Below are 19,451 nucleotides of genomic sequence, written 5' to 3' on the forward strand. Positions count from 1 at the left end.
CTGTATATTATAGTGCCTAATACACAAACACACATATTTATAAAGATAAAGGTGTTCGCAGTTTGCCTTGAAATTTTATTTGAATTATCGTATAACCATGAATTACCAAGTGATTCATGATTGAGTTTCGGGCATACATTGTTCCAACACCAGTGCCTTCACCAGTGTCCCAAATTATCTTCCCACCCCCCAGCTTGCCTCTGTGGTGGGCACTTTATACCTCCTTTCATCACTTCATTCACCTCAGCTCTGCCTTTTAGCTTTAAAGCTAAAGAATAGTAGACTTGAGATCAGAGCAATAGTACAGCAGGTAGGGTTCTTGCCTTGCATATGGCCAACTAGGATTTGGCCCCTGCCACTCTCATTCACTAAGCCCACCAGGAGTGATCCCTGATCACAGAGCCAGGAGTAAACCCTGAGCACAGCCATGTGTGGCCCTCCCCTCCTTCACCCTCCAGCCCTCTCCTTCCCTTACTCCCTTCCCCCAAATAGTAGCCTAGGTAGGGCCCGGGGGTGTGACTTGGTGGTTAAGCACAAGTCTCACTTGGGCCAGGACCCTCATTTTCCTTCCCCCTTTGCTACATGTGGCCTCTCCTCTCCCTCCCTCCCTCTCTCCCTTCTTTGTTTCCTTCCTGTTGTGTTGTTATTGTTTTGGTATGTGGCCAAGGGCAGTGGGGGTAGGCAAGGTCTGGGGTTCCTCCTGTTTCCACACTCAGGAAACCATATGGGATGCTGGTAATTGAACCCTGGTTGTGTGTATGTGTGCAAATGCTTGAACCACTGTACTATCTCCAGCCCGAACTTTGTTAAGAGGTATGGAGGACACAGGGAAAGATTTTAGTATTTGAAATGAAAAAAATGATCATTGTGCTATATCAGGCATTTTCCCTACAACATAAGTTCTAGCACCGTAAAACCTATCTTGTATGATTTGGTCCTGTAGGTGGAATATAACTTCCTGTCACCCTTTGTATCTCCAAGAGATTCTCCTTTTCGACACATCTTCTGGGGCTCCGGTTCTCACACTCTGTCAGCTTTACTGGAGAACTTCAAGCTGCGTCAAATAAGTGGTGGTACTTTTAATGACACGCTATTGAAAACCCAGTTGGCTCTAGCAACTTGGACTATCCAGGGTGCTGCAAACGCCCTCTCGGGTGACATTTGGGACATTGACAATGAGTTATAATTGTGAGACCTTTAACATAAGAACTTCAGAGTAGTGTGGGCTTGGGCTGGTTGTAGGGCTACAAAACCTAATGCTGTTAAAAACTCTACCCAAACATCTTGGTACTACTAGATATCTTTAGACAGCAGCTTTTTATACTGGGTAGGTACCTGCACTTCAAGTTAAAGTGAATAACCACTAAAAAAAAAAAAAATGTTCACGATAGAATATTTTTCTCTGATTATCTTCAGGATTTTAAGTGCTTTGTAATGGTAACTGCCTCTTTCCTTTTATGAAAATGTTATGAAAAAGTCAGACCAATTATGTGAACTGTTACTCAACATCCTAAACACCTGAATTGTATCTTTTGAGGTGGAGGAGGAAGATGTTGTCTTTGTTAAGATTAAAAGTAATAGCTTAGTATGATCCTCCATCATCACTTGATGCTAGATAGGAAGTACTGGTTTGTAAGACCTTATTCTCCAAATGAAAGATAGGCCTTTCTTTAAGGATTTAGTTGGTTTTCACCTGAATGAAACAGTTAACTTTCGGAAGAGATAGAAGTTGTTTCCTTGCCAATGAAGTCTGAAATAGAGGTTCTTCAGTAAGGTTCAACTGTTTTATCACAGGAGTAAGGCCTTAATATGTTAACCTCAAGTGTTTTTGAAAAGAGGAGACCAGAAGCCAAAGACAACGTATTTTATTTCCCTCTGTTCCTACCCCATAGGCTTTTAAGTTTTTTGTTTCTATTCCAAAATATTTTAAAAGTGAATCCGTCTTAGGTGTTAAACTCAGTTTGTCAGACTTTAAATAACACACTGCCAAATTTTGGCCAAAGTGTTACTGTTTTTTGAAAAGCTTTCTATCATTTTGGCACTGAGATATTTATTGTTTATTTATCAGTGACAGAGTTCACTATAAATGGTGTTTTTTTTATAGAAGATAATTATCGGAAGCAGTGCCTTCCATAATTATGACAGTTATACTGTCGTGTTTCTTTTTTTTAAAAAAATAAAAGCAGCATCTGCTAATAAAACCCAACAGATACTGGAAGTTTTGCATTTATGGTCAACATTAGAGGGTTTTAGAAAATGGCTGCAAGCCAAGTAAATTATACAGGTAAGTATTGGAGAAGAAATAAATTTAACAGAGTTTCCTAGTTAAGCTATGTTTCTGCTTAGCCAACAAGATAAAAATACACTTCTCCTAAATACAATGAATTGTAACCAAGTAAAATAATAATGTCACTTTAAGAGTGATAATACACATGTGTGCAAAATTCTACAGCTAAGTTTATCTAAGGTATAACTTTAGTTCAAATTTTGCAAAATTTCCAGTACCTTTGTCACAAACCGAACTCACATTATCGGGAGCAGTGTCTTCCATAATGTATAAAGAACAAGGTAGTTTTTGCCTACCACAGTGTCTATATCGGAGACAGTGATCTCCATATGTTACACTAAGGGTGTACATAATTATCGGGAACAGTGTTTCCCATAATTTTCTTCATGCAATGACATCTTCAAAGCTTGAAGATCGTTAGTATCTAACATGTTTCACAGCTCAGTATAATTCTCTATCTTTAGTTTTAGTTGCAGAAACATTTTGTGGTCATTAAAATTCTACACTATAAAATAAGATTGCTTACTTTAAGATTCTTCGTTTCTAAACCTAACGTGGGTATATTGTTGTATTTGTGATTTCTCCAAGGCCTTCTGTTTAGCAGGAAATTAGCATACATTTATAATGTTTGCTGTTGACAAATGAATTGAATTTTTTCCCTTATTTGCATGTTATCCTAGAAACTTAGTATGTGCAAGTTTGAACCCAGAATTGACTTTTTGGCTTAAAGCAAGGAAAGTATAGGAGGTTTGGGGGATAGGGTAGAGAATAAAGGTTGTGAGGAGGCAAAGCTTGCAAAAGGATCTTTGATCATATCATATCCATTGGTCTGGTCAAACTACATGTGGTCTGCGGGTACTTGAGTAAGGACCTTATTTTCTAGTAACCAGCTATTCAAAGGCTACCATCTAGGAAACAGTTCATAGGGTCTCTTAAGGTTTTAAAACTTAGCATGTCTTACCACAGTTAAAATAGATAATTACAGCCTTATGAGTTTTCAACTACTCAGTCTTTTTTTAGTCTTTTAGTATTCCCCCCCCACCCCCCAGGGGGTGGTGAGTGCCAGGGAGTGAACCCAGGGCCTATCTGTGTGAGGCATGAGCTCCACCTCTCTGCTACATCCCCGGCCCCTCAGTCAGTGTTTTATCTAGAATTGATACCTAGCATGGCTCAGTGAAAAGGTCACTGAGTCTGGTGATGTAGTGTAGCTGGGATTCCTGGTTTGTGTTATTAAGCTTCATCTTAATGAAAGCACAGTGACTTCATTGAAAGCATAGTATGAATAATGGGCATATACATTTTTACAGCAGTTTATAATGTCAAGTAAAAACCTCCTCTGTAAGACTGGATTATTTCTACTGAAACAAGCCAGTAAATAGTAAGAGGCTTATTATTTCTGAATAAAATGTATGTCTGACTACTGACTACATGCTAGTGTTCATATTTTCCTGGATAATCGATACCATGTGTATTTTGAAGATAAAAGAGTACAATGAGTGAGTTCTGTCATGATTCACAACTCCAGGACTTGCATGACTTTTTTTTTTCTCTTAGGTTGTTCTTGCAAACTTTTGACTGACGGTGGCTTGTTAAGCTTGCCAATCTTGTTAGACTTGCTCAGCTATTATCTTTGTTAACAAATGATATGGTGTGCCCCTATAAATCATATACAAGCCAGTATGTGCACAATGTGGAGATTCCAATCTGATTTAATAAAATGCTTCAACGCTGAGTTGTCAGTTTTTGGAGGGGTGGGGATTGTGGTGGTTTGGGATTTGGAGGGTACACCTGGCAGTGCTTAGGGGCTAATCTTGGCTCTACTCAAGAGTGACCCCTAATGGTGCTGAGGGACAATATATGGTGCCAGAAATCTGACCCAGGCTTGCAGCTGCCACAGCCACATATGAGGTAAGCACCTTACCCTATTCCATTTCTCCAGCTATAAATCACAGGTATATTTGTTTTGTTTTGAGGCCACACCCATCTGTGCTCAGGGCTTATTCCCAGCTGTACTCAGGGATCAAGCCTTGCCAGTTTCAGGGGACCATATTAAGGTGCCCTGGATCAAACCTAGGCGGATGTATGTGAGACAAACGTCCTACCCAGTGTACTATAGCTCCAGCCCCAAATTATCATCATCATCATCCCGTTGATCGTCAAGTTTCTCGAGGGGTCTTAGTAACATCTCCATTCTCCTAGCCCTGAGATTTTAGAAGCCTCTCTTTACTCGTCCTTCCCAACGATGCCGCATTGGAGCCTCTTTCAAGGTCAAGGGAATGAGACCCAGCATTTATTTATTTATATATTTATACATATATATATATACATATATATATCTTATTTTTAAGAGGTCTTAGTTAATAGTAAAATTGAAGAGAACATAAAGTGTTCTACAACCACCCTTTAGCTTCTCCCAGTAAGTTGATGAATGTGCATTGACTTATCATTCACACCCAAAACCCTAGTTTATATAAGGTTTGCTTTTAGTAAAATGCATTCTATGAATTTGGGCAAATGTATAATCAATACATACCTATCCAATAATGAATACATACCTATCCATTATGGTCTGATGTAGTTTTTACTGCCCTTATAATGCTCTGTGCCTTGCTACTTTTGCTATCTCAACCTTTGGTATCCACTAACCTTCCTCCTGGCATCTTACATTTGAGTTTTCTAGAATATCATAGTTAGAATCATATAATTTAGTATTACATTTTCAGATTCACTTCTTACTAATACACATTTAAGATTTTCTCTTAATGGTTTCGTTTTCATTTAGTGCTGAATAAATATTCCATTGTATGTAAGTTATTTGACCTTCTGAAAGATGGTTCAAGTTTTGGATTTGGAGCTGGAGTGATAGTACAGTGGGTAGGGCCTTGCATGCCGCTGACCAGGTTCCCATCCCAGGCATCCCATATCGTCCCCCAAGCAACACTAGGAGTAACCCCTGAGCATTGCCAAGGTGTGATACATAAAGCCAAAAAAAATTTGTTTTGGATATTGACCATTCTAATAGGTGAGGTATTTTCTTACTACCTTTACTTCCTTTCTCCTCCCTCTCTCCCTCCCTTTTTTATAAGTAACTTTCCTCTCTCCCAAGTTGTGGCTGGTGTGTTGTGTGCAGTGTGTACTCTTGGAAGTATTTGGCACTGTATGGTGTTAGCAATCAAATCCAGGTATCCCACATGCAAAATGTGCTCAGTTCATTGAGCTCTGTTCCCCAGCCCCATAATGCAGTGTTTCCCTAATGACATGAACTTAAGCATCTTCTCTAGCTGTACCAACCAGCTGTACAGTTGATCCTCACAATGTGCTTTTATTCCATGTTACTTTGTTAATAATGTTGAAGAGGCTTGCCTGCATCTCTCCCTGAAATGTATCTTTCAACTCTCTTGTCTCTGGACCAACCCACATTGTCTCAAGCATGTAACTCTCCCTTGTATTTTTTATACCGATTTTCATGAAATAATTGAAGAAAAATCCCAGTTAACTGTTTTTATTCAGTATTACTTATGGTAGAGAACACAAGCAGGTACTCAGAGGTTCTTGCCCTCTGAGAAATACCCATGCAGTACACAGGCCATGAATGAGACACTAAGCTTATACACACTCAAAAGCTATAATTACTTGTGAGTCAAAGGTGATGGAACTGAGAAGTGGGCCTTGACCAAGAAGAGGAAAGTAGAAGTCAGGTCGTTCTCTCACCAGAGCATCATATAGCACATTTCTTTTGACAGAGTTACTAGTGAATCAGAATGGGGAAAACAAATCTTGTCATTTAAAAACAAAAACAAAAAAATTTAAGCTACAGTTTTGTTTCAAATACAAAAACATCAAACTTTACATACTTGCCAAAATAAACTGCTCTCAATAGTGCCACCAGTCTTACAAGGTAACAGGACCTAGCATAAATCCTTTTATTTCTTAGCTGCAGCCTGGCTGCACTGTACCATCATGTAGGATGTAGGTTTCAAGTGTGCATCACTGGAAATCAACACAGCCATCCCTCTTGTCACTGGAAATAATAGCCGTCCCCCTTACCTAGATTTACAGTCCTTCCCCAGTCCCTGAGACTTCAGCCTTCTCTTTTCCCTCTGGTAAACACACTGGATTTATAATCCAAACAAACGTTTACTATTTTATTTAGTTCATTTGTTTCCTTGTTTACATATAACACATGAATGAGATCACAGGGTGTTTTCTTTCTCTGTCTGGCTTATTTTACTTAGAGTAATGAAAGGTTGCCAAACTTCTCTGGCTAGTAAGTTTTCAGTTTTCAGGGGGAAAGTAAAAACCACTCAGCAGCCCCTTGAAATCTACCTTGGTAAAGCAAATGATCCCCCAGAAAGTACCCACCCAATAGCACTGAAGCGACTGAAGCGACTACCACCCACCCACCACTGCCCCCAGGCCCTCCCCCATACCCACGGGTGGCTCTGCTCGTTTCGGAAAGACTGGGCCAGGATAAAAGATTTCAAGAGATCAAGCGAAAGCACCTATTTCCAGGGCAGGGAAGATGTTTGGATGTGAAAGTCAAAATGAGTACACTCATAATCTGGTCACTCACACCAGGAAAGGGAAAGAGAAAGGACACAGTGAAGGAGGTTTCCTGGACGTGCTCCTGTATGGGTCAGAGAAATAGGACACACAGTCACACAGTGTCACAGAGGACAAGAAGGAATGCTTTCAGGACAAGATCAATTCCAGGTAATACCAAACCCACTGAAGCGGAGTCTGAACAGGGCGTTTGAGAGGTCAGGGGTAGTTCATTGGGAACCTTTTCAGAGGACTGATTATCAGTGGCATAGAGGTAAAGAGTGGAGTTGCAACAGAGTCTCTTGCCCCCACGCCTGGCTGTCTTCATTGGGGCCCCTCGGAAGAGGTGGGTTGAGTTTCCCTCCCTGCCCCAAGCAGAGCCCTAGCAGCTGAAGACCTCTGGAACCCAGCACAAGGCCCCTCTCCACACGTTCGGACAAGCCTCATGCATGAAGGAACCGGCAGAGGAACCCAGGTGTGCTGGACCCAGGGCTGAGATCAGGACTGGGCCTCTTCTGCCCAGATCCCCCATTTTCCAGTAGCTAGGCGGTCACACACACAAACTGCCCCCCAGCACTGTGTAATCCCATCAACAGCCAACATCCATAGACTATAAAACCAAGCTCCCGGATATAACTAGACATCTTATGGCCTAGTTCTCCCTCTCAGAGAACCTGGCAAGATACTGAGAGTTTTCTGCCCACATGGGAGAGCCTGGCAAGCTCCCCATGGCATATTCATATGCCAAAATCAGTAACAATGATGGGTCTCATTCCCCTGACCCTGAAAGAGCCTCCAGTGCGGCACTGTTGGGAAGTATGAGTAAAGAGAGGCTTCTAAAATCTCAGGACTAGAATGAATGGAGACATTTCTGAGACCGCTTGAGAAAATCGACGATCAACGGGATGATGATGATGATGATGATGATGATGATGATGATGATGATGATTACTCATGGACTTGGTTTAAAGTTTCAGTTTTTCAGAATCTATTGACAATGTTAAGTGTGTGTCTTGACATTTACAGTACAGCTTTCGTATAGTATCTGTCCAGATCTTTTGCTCCTTATTTTAAATTAATGTAGTTACCATGAATTACAAAAATCACTCATGATTTGATTTCAGACATGCAGTGTTCCAACACCAGTGTCCTCAGTTTCCCTCCCATCCACCAGCTTTCCTCTATGACACTTTAAAAATCTATTTTGAGCACTGTGATTTATAGTACTGCTACTGATAGGAACCCTACTGATACAGAACATTTCACTACCTTTTGTTACCCTCTCCTCCCTAGTGACCACTTCCCTCCACCATTATAGTACTCTCTTGCCTTTCTTGCCTCTCTTGCCTTTCTTCCCACAGCCCACCTCACTCAGTGACAAGCTTCCTACTGAAGATCAGATTCTCAATTCTTCTACTGCCTTTGAGCATTTGTCACTCCCATACTTTGGTTTTGGTTTTGGTTTTGGTTTTGGGTCACACCCGCCGATGCACAGGGGCTACTCCTGGCTCATGCATTCAGGAATACTCCTGGCGGTGCTCAGGGGACCATATGGGATGCTGGGATTCAAAACCGGGTTGGCCACGTGCAAGGCAAACGCCCTACCCGCGGTGTTATTGCTCCAGCCCCAAACTTTGTTTTTTTATATACCACATAAGAGAGATCATATGTCCTCCCTCTGACTAACTTCACTCAACATGATACTCTCCACTCAAACAAAAATTGTATTATTTCATCTTTTCTTAAGACTGAGTAATATTCCATTATGAATATGTGCCATAATTTCTTTATCTAGTCATTTATTCTTGGGCAGTTGGGTTGTTTCTAGATTTTGGCTTTTGTGAATAGTGCTGCAATGAACATTGGAGTACAAATATCCTCTATACATTGTTTTTTGTGTTCTTAGGGTATACACCCAGAGGTGGAATTGCTGGGTCATATGGAAGCTCACTTCCTAATTTCTTGAGGAGTGCCCATATTGTTTTCCAAGAGGCTGGATGACCCACATTTTCAAAAAAAGCTGGACTATTTGGCATTCCCACCAGCAGTGAATAAGAGTCCCCTCCCCACCCTCCCACACCATCTACACAACACTAATAAATATTTTATTCTTTTTGGTGTCAGTATCTCTGGTGTTGAATTGCAATCCGACCTTTCCACACTCGTGGTCGAAGTCGGCCAGCATTTGTGCCGCTGGGCCAATGTTTGGCATTATGAGAAGGATGTCATCAGCGAAGCAGAGGTGGTGTAATTGCCGACAGTCTATCTTCACTCCCATTCCTTCCCATTCCAGTCATCACATGATGTTCTCGAGGGTGGCACTGAAGAGTTTCGGTGAAATGGTATCACCCTGCCGCACCCCTCTCTTTACATCAATGATCACTTCCTTGTAGAATGGTGAGATCCTGGTGGTGAATCCACAATACAGCTCAAGGAGGATTTTGATATACTGAGTTTGAACGCCCTGTTTGGCTAGGGCTTCATTGACCACCTCAGTCTCTACAGAATCGAAGGCCTTCTTTAAGTCAATGAACGTCAGACAGAGCGGCACATCTTGAACTCTCGAAAAACTTCAGTGAGGTTGGTCACTGTGTGGATATGGTCTATCATGCTGAATCCCCTTCAGAACCCGACTTGCTCACATGGTTGTCCTTCGTCTAGTGTTCTGTCTATTCTATTCAGGATGACCCGAGTGAACAACTTGTAGACGACAGACAGCAGGCAGATTGGGTCATAGTTGCTGATGTCGTGGATGTCTCCCTTCTTGTGCAACAGAATGTTCCTACTGGTTTTCCACTGAGATGGAACCTTGCATTCAGGCAGGTAGCATGTAAAGAGCCAAGCCAGTGTATTGATGAGTACTGGCGGCAGATTCTTCAGGTGTTCGGGTCTGACTGTCCGGACCAGGTGCTGTATGAGTCTTTACGTGTCTCAGTGTGTCAGATTTCGGAAGGGAGGACGTTGGGAACGACATATCCATCCTTCGGAATTTGGTGTGTGGGCAGGTGGACATGGCTGTCAAAGAGATCCGAGTAGAAGTCGTAAATAATCCTCTCCATTGCCTTTCTGGAAGATGTGATAGATCCATCGGGATGTTGGAGGGTAGTCATCTTGGTCTTGTAGTTGGCAAAGGATAGGCGAGCATTGCAAATACTTTTTCTGGCTTCTGCCACATTGGCCAACACTGCTGCTCTTCTCTATTTGAGGTCTTCCTTTATTGCATCTCTGCACAGATTTGCGAGCTCAGATGTTAGTTTTGGTTGTCTGAGACTCGCGCCAAACCACGTTGATGAATGAGCTCGAGAGTTTCCAAAGACAGGCATCTGTTTGTGGCTTTCTCACTCTCGACATTCTTCGTAGAGTCATGGAGGTGCTGAACCAGTCAATCATATTCCTCGTCAATGTTGTCAAGAATGGCATCTTCCCACGTTGCTGTAATAGTGCTAAAGAGCTTCCAGTTGGTGGTCATTCTGGGAGTTGCCTTCTTAGACTTAAATTTTGCAGACCTTTCTCCCCACTCTGTGAGTAGAATTTCACACAAAGGAGACGGTGGTCTGATCTGTTTGGAATTTTGGGATGACAGGGACATTGGTCAAGCAAAACCCTCGATTGAATATGATGTGGTCAATTTCATTGTGGAACTGTCCACTGGGAGACTCCCAGCGTTTAGATTGGGCCTTCCGGAACTGTGAGTTACCATGGATGGTCTTGGTCGACATGATGAATTCAGACAGTCTCTCACCCTGATCGTTCCATTCTAGGCACATGGGTCCCAATGTGGAGTTCTTCGGGCGACCTTCTCGGACCTATCTTGGCATTAAAATCACCAACAATGATCTTGTAGAAGGTGTGGTCTTCTTTATAGAACTTCTCCAGTTCCATGTAGAACCTCTCAATTTCTTCTTCATCGTAGTTGGATGTTGGTGCATAGACGACGAAGATAGAAACTGCAGGCAGTGAGCCACATCTATTCAAACGTAATCATCTGATTCGGGTTGTTAGGCATTTGAATGAATCAATGTTCATGGCCAAGTTTGTGTTGACAAGGACACCAACACCACCGACGCCTCTGTTGTCACATGTTTCGAGGAACAATTCTTCTCCAGTGTCGAAAATGGCGTGATGTGATTGATGTCTTCTCGTTTCAGTCAGACCAATGATGTTGTACTTGGTCTTCTGCACTTGCATCATCAGGTCCTCGATGGATGCTTCTGATGTCAGCCTATGTGCATTGAAAGTACAGACAATTTAGTTTTTCTTCATTTTGGCTGACTTCGGCCATGACTGTGGAAAGGTTGGATTGCAGCTGAATCTCAACAAGACAATGCTCATGAAAAATGAACTAGTTCCTTAAGCTCCATTTGCTCTCAATGGAATGAATGAACATTTCCGAATGCAGCAGTATGTGTACCTGGGTCGAGAAATCAATATGAGGAACGACTTGGCACCAGAACTGCGCAGGAGGAAGAGAGCAGCGTGGAATGCATTCAAGACCTTCGAAGAAGTGGTTAAGAGGACAAAGAACCTCCGACTCCAGGCACATCTTTTCAATTCCACCATTCTTCCTGCACTAACATATGCCTCAGAGACCTGGGGTGAGCAGGATGAAAACGCTATTCGTGTATCCCAAAGAGGAATCGAAAGAGCTATGCTAGGAGTACCACGTCTCACTCAATTGAGAGAAGGAATCCGGAGTTCTGACCTCCATTGACGGTCAAGAATCAGGGATGCTGTCTCATTTGCCAAGGCATCAAAAATCAGATGGGCCAGTCGCGTAATGTGATTCAGAGATGACCGCTTGACTAGAGCTGTTACTGACTGGATTCCATGGGACGTCAGAAGACCAAGTGGCCGTCCACCAACTAGATGGTCAGATTTCTTCGTCAAATCCCTGAATGAACGATTTGAGGCTCTTCCTGTTCCTGGAGCAAGCAGATATCATTGGGCTGCACTAGCAATCGACAGGGACAAATGGCGACGTTACGGGCATCCGCTCGAGCAAATTGAAGATCAACGGGATGACAAGTGATACAAGTGATACAAATGATCTCTGGTATGATATAATATCTTATTCTTTTGGTTTGCATTTCCCTGAATATTAATGCTGTAGAGCATTTTTTCATAATGAATTTTGAATATTTGCATTTCTTCATTGTGAAAGTTTCTGTTCATTTCTTTTCCCCATTTTTTGATGGGTTTGGATTTTTGTTTTCTTGCTAAGTTCTACCAAGGCTTTATCTTGTATATAAATCCTTAATCAAATTAGTGGTAGGCAAATATTTTCTCCTAGCCTGTGGTGTATTTCTTTGTGATGGTATTTTTTTTAAATACATCTTTGTGATTTATTTCTTTGTGGTGTATTCCTTTGAGGTTCAGAAGCTTCTTAACATAGTCCCATCTGTTTATCTTTGCTTCTGTTTGCTTGACCAGTGGTGTTGACTTCTTAAGTTACCTCTAGTTTTATGGAGAAATCTGCCTGTGTTTTCCTTAGTGTAACTTATGAGTTCAGGTTTGATATCAAGGTCTTTAATCCATTTGATTTGACTTTTGCGCATGAGTTTGTGCAAGGATGAGTTTGCATGTAGTCAACCAATTTTTCCAACACTACTTGCTTTCTTTGCTCTACATCATATTTATTGCTCTTTATGGAAGATTAGCTGTCCATATACCTGAGGATCTGTCTCTGGATTTTCAGATCTCTTCTCCTGACCTGAGAATCTGTCCATCCCATTACCATACTTTAAGCTTTGTAGTACACTTTGAAGTTGAACAGTTGTAGTACAGTTTGAGGTTGTGGAGAGTGATGCCTCCCATCTTCCCCACCCCTCCTCCTACCACCAGGATTGCTTTGGCTATTCAGAGGAGGAAGGGTTGTTATTCAATATGAATTTCAGGAGTGTTTGATTTATTTCTTTGAAAATTGTTGTGGGTATCCTTAGAGGGATTGCACTGAATTTTATATATTGCTTTAGGGAGTATTGCCATTTTGATGATGTTAATCTTGTTGATTTTGTAACCTGCCACTTTACAAGTCCATTGCTTCTAATTGTTTTTAGGTAATCTTTAGGGCTTTCTAAGTACAGTATCATGTCATCTGCAAATAGAGCCTTACAGTTTCTTTTCTAATCTGGATACCCTTAATATCTCTTTCTTGACTAATTGCAATGGTAATAGAGGAAAGGTTTTCATTTTTCACCATTGAGTATAATGTTTGCTGTGGGCTTAGGGTAAATGGCTTTAGCTATGTTGAGGAAAGTTCCTTCAACTCTCTCTCTTTTTTAAAAATCTATTTATTTGTTGGATTTTGGACCAAACCCAGCAGTGCTCAGGGCTTACTCCTGGCTTTGTGCTTACTCCTGGTGTGCTCAGGAGACCATGCAGGATACCAGGGATTTAATGGCAAGACAAGCATCCCCTTCATCATCACTAACCCCTCAGTCCCACGTTATTGAGAGTGTTTATTGGTGCTGGATCTTGTCAAATGCTTTCTCTGCATCTATTGATATGATTATATGACTTTATTTTTTTCTTATATTACTGTGGTACATTACATTGATTGTCTTGCTAATATATTATGTTGGTTGACTGACATATGTTAAATCAAACTTGTATATCTGGATGAATACAACTTGTTAGTGATGTATGATCTTTTGGATGTGTTGTTGGATTTGATTGCTAGCATTTTGTTGAGTATCTTTGAATCTTTGTTCATCAGAAAAGTAGGTTATAGTTTTCCTTTTTTGTTTCGTCACTGTTTGCTTTTGGTATCAGGCTAATGTCTGCTTCATAGAAACTATTTGGAAGGATTTCTGTTACTCCAGTTTCCTGAAGAATCCTGACAAAGATTGACAGTAACTTTTTTTCTTTTTCTTTTTCTCTTTTATTTGGGCCACATCAGGCAGTGCTCAGGGCTTACTCCTGTAAGCCCTGTGCTCAGTGATCACTCCTGGTATTACTCACAGGACATCATAGGATGCCAGTGACTGACCCAGGGTCTGCTATGTGCAAGGTAAATGCCCTACCCTGGTTCCTCTCCCTCTCCCTCCCTCTCTCCCTCCCTCCCTCTCTCTCTCTCTCTCTCTCTCTCTCTCTCTTTCTCTCTCTCCCTTTCCCTCTCCCTCCCTCTCTCTCTCTCCCCCTCTCCCTCTTTCTCCCTCTCTCTCTTCCTCTCCCTCTCCCTCTCCCTCTCCCTCTCCCTCTCTCTCTCCCCCTCTCTCCCTGTCCCTCTCTCTCACTCTCTCTCCCTCCCTCTCCCTCTCTCTTTGTCTGTCTGTCTGTCTCTCTCTCTCTCTGTAGTGTGGGTGGGGCATTTGGGGGGCCAAACCCTGTAGTGCTCAGAAACTGCACACAACTCAGTGCTTCCTCCCAGTAGTGCTTGGGGAATCACGCAGTTCTGGGGATCATACTCCATACTCCAGCACAGCCCCACACCTGCTTGCTAGGGTTGCATACTAAGTACCCTGACCTCTGGAGCTCAGAACCTCTCCTTACCTCTAGTTTTAGCTCATGAGCGCTTCTGAACCCAATTTATTACTTTGCCAACTTGAAGAGTCAACCTGCTATGATTTGCAGATCACCCAAGGGACATAAGGAAGTAAAACACCATTCCAGGATTTAAAAGTCACATTGTATTAACCCCTACTGCTTCCCACTGGGGCAGGCACAGAGCCTTTTCTCCCCAGGAATGGGTCTGTGCTGGCCTCATGGGAAAGGAAATTAGAAGAGAGGTGTGTGGGCATTTCAAAGGTGCCTGACTACTATCTGAATAAAGAAATGGTGGAAAGGTAGAATCTGGCCCCAGGGTATGGAATTGGACTTCAGTGTCACAGGAAGTGAGAAAGGAAGCAGAAACAATAGGAAACACCCTATTCCCTGTATTTACACTGCAGAGAATGCTGAAGGAGCAGAGGATAGCAGACTGCTGAGAACCTGGGCTGCTTTCTGCGTGAGGGAGAGTCAGGGAAGCAAGGAGAAGGGCTAGACTGCAGAGTCGGGTTCTTACTTCCAGGCCCTCAGATCTGTGGGACCACATGAAGTGTGTGGTCCTGGGGAAAACAGGAACTGCCTGGGGGCCTAGGTAACTCAGCTATGGATATTGAGAGGGAGATGAGTTTGATAAAGGTCATGCAGGTCCCCCACTGGAAGTAGGTAGGGGCTTCCCCAGATGGTCATTCATGTCTTTATTGAGCAGGGAAGCAAAGACAGTTCCTGAAGGTTGTGTTTCGTCAACACCATGAAGGAAATAGTCCACCATTTCAGAATGAGCCCAGACTGCTCCTGATTTATTTTTTAAATTTATTTTAGTTTAGACACCATGATTTTACAATACTACTATTCAGGATCGAATTTCACACATATTTCACACAATTTCCAACACTCTCCACCAGAGTGTCTCCTCCTGACAACTTACCCTGCCCTGTAAACCCGATTCTCTAGACCATTCCTCAGATTCTGTTGTGGTCTTTGTCCACTTGTTGACTCCGTGCTATGTTTCTTCATATTCCACATATGAAAGAGATCTGTGTTTAATCTCCGGGAGGCTAGGGGAAGCCCCAGCAGCTCTGCTCTCACCGCCCGAATTTGGTTGATTCAGATTGGGTTGATTAGGCCACTCCCCCACCCAGGGCGGCCCAGGCCACGGGACAGATGAAAAAAGAAATGAGGGCCAGGTTGGTGGTCAGTTGCCATTTATTCCATTCTCCCTACGTGCCTGTTCCAGTCTCACTGAGCCCCTCATTCTAGTCTCACAATGCCGCTCATTCCCGTCCCCTCCTGTCTCTCCAGCTCACTTCTCTGTGCTCCCTCTCGTTGCTGCATCTCTCGTCTCTCCTTGCACCTGCCTGCCCCTGCATTCTTCCTCTACATTCTTCTCCCTTTGTCCCCTGTCTGGTCTCTCCGCACCCCATCTTGCTGCCCTAGTCTCTCTCTCTCTCTCTCTCTCTCTCTCTCTCTCTCTCTCTCTCTCTCTCTCTCTCTCTCTCTCTCTCTCTCTCTCTCTCCTCACTCACTTTCTCTCTCCTCTCACCAACTCCTCCTCATTGGGGGTGGACCTACACCCAGTCAGTAGCAAAATCAACATATCAAAAGCCTTCTTCAGCTCAGTGGCAAAATACCACTTCAGGGTGTTTCTGCTCTCCTTAATCCAATCATTTAATTAACATCTTAATTCTACTTCTTAATATTAGTTATTTTGTATGGACACAGTAAGAGATACATTGAGCTTGTAGGGTGGCGCTTCTTGGAAATATCTCGCTACAGACTCAGACTACAGTGCTCAGGCCAGATTAATCATTCCTAACCCTAGCAGGGTCCGAATATAGTTATTACTTGTTGGATCACGGCAGAGTTTGTCCATGACCATGCTCTTAACTTATAGTTAAGCATTATGGCACTTTGGCCAGGCCCATTTCGGTGCCAGGGTATTACATATCTCACAGCTTGCCCTGGGTCCATCCAGTCTGTCATCAGGACCCTGTTTTTGGGGTGCTAGGAAGTTAGGGCAACTGAGGCTTAGGTCGAAAGAACAGATGCCCCAGCGGTAATATTATCTGGAGTCAATTAACTTCCATGTTACAAAAGCATAGCATTAACTGTCTTCTTGTGCCTATACAAAAAGGACATTGCCCTGAGTTAACTATGCAAAGGACTTAAGGAGAAGAGAAAAGCAATATTTACAAGTTTTTTTTTCTTTTTCGGTCACACCCGGCGATGCACAGGGGTCATTCCTGGCTCTGCACTCAGGAATTACCCCTTGCGGTGCTCAGGGGACCATATGGGATGCTGGGAATCGAACCCAGGTCAGCCGCGTGCAAGGCAAATGCCCTACCAGCTGTGCTATCACTCCAGCCCCAATATTTACAAGTTAACAGAGCACAAAGAAAGAAGTTATAAGTAAACACAGAGGAATGGGAACACTGTCATGGGAGTAATTCAATAAACCTAAGCTCCCTGTGTCAAGGCAGAAAGGACAAACCAGTCTTATCCTACAATTCTGTATTCTATTCCTCTAAATTACATTCTACTCTTCAGAGCCATCTGCTCTTGGTTTCTAAACTTCATACAGTGAATTCTAGGGGAAGCCAGTTTCGGCAATGTAAAGGACTGAAAATTAGAAAGCTTGCACCCTGCACAATTCATCTTTGTGCTCCCCCAGGAACAGATTTTGCATGATGCGTGTTAAATGTCTTGGTAGCTGACTTCAGGTCTGAATGCCACCAGGGGCCGACCGTAGGAATCAAGGGCTTGGGAGCACAGGGCTCCTTTGGCTCTTTACAAACAAACACCCACATACTGATGTGCAGAGAGAGCTGGTAGGTGGGAGAGTCTGGCAATGACTCCATATAATGCATTCGCAAAGTTGGTTGGTGTTTTTTTTTTCCACCTGTTTGCATTTCTTGGGGGCATGTATGCCCAGGCTCCCTGAAGCTCCTAGGAACTCTGACTTGTGAAATGGGGCAAAAGCACAGACTGTTCTTGGCAGGGGCAGGACATAACCTAGGTGACAGACAACCTCCAGACCAAAAAACCTTCAGGAGCTCGCTCTTCATTTCACTAATATGCAAGCCCCCTCCTAAGAAATCTTTTGCTTCTTATCAAACTAGATTGTTCAGATATCAGCTCTGAACACACCTCAGTTCCTATTCAGATCAACTCAGGCATTGTTTTATGCATTGGACTCACTGCAGAAAAAACACCAAAATTGCTGCACCAGATGTTCTCCCCTCTCCCCTTTCCAGTTTAATTCTAGCCAATCACCTTCCATTTCAGATTGCACTTGAAATTACATGGAGAGTTTTTTTTTTTTTTTAATTTAAAACAAAAGTGGGGAGGGGCACACCCAGCAGTGCTAGAGGATTACTTCTGGCTAGGTGCCTAGGAGACCAGGCAGTGCTAGAGATTGAACCCGGAACTTCCTCACACAGCATGCACTCACTTTGTTGAGCTGTCTCTCTAGTCCTCACATGGAGAGTTTCTTTTTTTTTCTAATTTAATTTTATTTTTTTAAAGTTGTTCAGGTATCCCAAAGAGGAATAGAAAGAGCTATGCTAGAAGTATCACATCTCACTCAAGTGAGAGAAGGAATCCGGGGTTCTGACCTCCGTCAACAGTCAAAAATCAGGCATATCAAAAATCAGATGGGCCGAACATGTAATGCAATTCAGAGACTACCGCTGGACTAGAGCTGTTATCGACTGGATTCCACGGGACGTCAAAAGACTGTGTAGCCGCCCACCAATGAGATGGTCAGACTTCTTCGTCAAAACCCTGAATGAACGGTTTGAGGCTCTTCCTGTTCCTGGAGCGAGTACATATCATTGGGCTACACTAGCATGCGACAGAGACAACTGGAGACGTTACTGGTGCCCACTCGAGCAAATCAAAGATCAACGGGAAGACAAGTGATACAAGTGATACAAAGTTGTTCACAATAGTTCATTACAGACAATATTCAAACACCAATCCCACCACCTTGCACCTTCCTACCATCATAAGAGGAAAGTGTGTGAAGATTGTTGTATTTCATCCTGAGCCATTTAAGCCTTGTATAAGAGATTATAGGCATGTATGTTAAACCCAAACAAATGTGTACTGCTTTTGGTACATCAGTGGGGTAGAGTACGAGAGGTCGTGTGCCTGCAAGTGTGGCCACATGCTCCAGGATGTTCTGTATCTCTCTCTTCTGGGAGCTTTATTTCATAGTCCCTGGGTCTTGGCCATTGATGAGATTACATGGCACCAGAGGCAGTTTGTAGATGTGACTGCCAAGTTACTGGAAAACTGTGGACCTGGGGGAAGGAGGCCCAGTCCCGATCCAAGTGATCTTGGAGATCTCAGTCACGGGTCCCGCATACCTGTTTTTTTCTGCAGGTTCCCTCATAGGTGAGGCTCGTCTAAGCCTGTGGAGAGCGGCCTTGAGCATGGCTGTGCGGTTGGATTCTGAGGTTTTCAGCTGCTGGGGTTTTGCTGGGGCGGGGAGGAAACTCAATCTGCCCCCCTCCAAGTTACATGGACAGTTTCTTACGAATGATGCTAACCCTGAGCTACGGAGATTCCAATTGTACTTGGGTGGACCTTGGACATCAGTGCTTTACAAAACTCCCATATGACTTCTATGTGACTATGCTGAGAATCTGAGTCCAAGGCCTTGCCAAAATGGCAGCTCTATAGAAAGGCAGTCCCTCCTGACAGATCCAAGCACAGGCTACATTTCAACAAGATTCCCCATGTCATTTTATCACATAAGAAAGTCTGAGAGATGGGGCCAGAGCAATAGGACAAGCAGGTAGGGCATTTGCCTTGCATGCAGCCATCCCCAGGTTCCCAGATGGTCCCCTGAGCACTGCCAGGAATACAGATCCAGGACTAACATCTGAGCACTGCTGGGTGGCCAATCAAAACGAAAGAAAGAAAGAAAGAAAGAAAGAAAGAAAGAAAGAAAGAAAGAAAGAAAGAAAGAAAGAAAGAAAGAAAGAAAGAAAGAAAGAAAGAAAGAAAGAAAGAAAGAAAGAAAGAAAGTCTGAGAGGCATTGGGTATGTCTAGAACAATGACCGAATATATATTTTCTTATAATGTAGGAGAACTGCCATTTATTCAGCCATTGATTAAGCTGATTGAATTAAT

The 19,451-nt window shown here is 43.0% G+C and overlaps 1 protein-coding gene and 1 long non-coding RNA gene across 2 annotated transcripts in view; both read left to right on the forward strand.

The window, feature by feature from the left end:
• Positions 1-4,019, forward strand: part of TFRC (transferrin receptor) — a 36,903-nt gene extending 32,884 nt beyond the window's left edge. The window contains exon 19 of the mRNA XM_055127391.1: positions 944-4,019. Coding sequence (XP_054983366.1) covers positions 944-1,186 — 243 coding nt within the window. The 3' untranslated portion in view covers positions 1,187-4,019. The remainder of the gene's footprint in view (positions 1-943) is intronic.
• Positions 4,020-11,810: 7,791 nt separating this feature from the next.
• On the forward strand, positions 11,811-18,379 carry LOC129401574 (uncharacterized). The gene is made up of 3 exons (XR_008628408.1): positions 11,811-11,882; positions 13,728-13,838; positions 17,837-18,379. It is a non-coding gene; the product is annotated as an uncharacterized LOC129401574 (long non-coding RNA).
• The last annotated feature ends 1,072 nt before the right edge of the window (positions 18,380-19,451 follow it).

Source organism: Sorex araneus, chromosome 2, assembly GCF_027595985.1.
Source record: "Sorex araneus isolate mSorAra2 chromosome 2, mSorAra2.pri, whole genome shotgun sequence".
NCBI classification, from domain to species: Eukaryota; Metazoa; Chordata; class Mammalia; order Eulipotyphla; family Soricidae; genus Sorex; species Sorex araneus.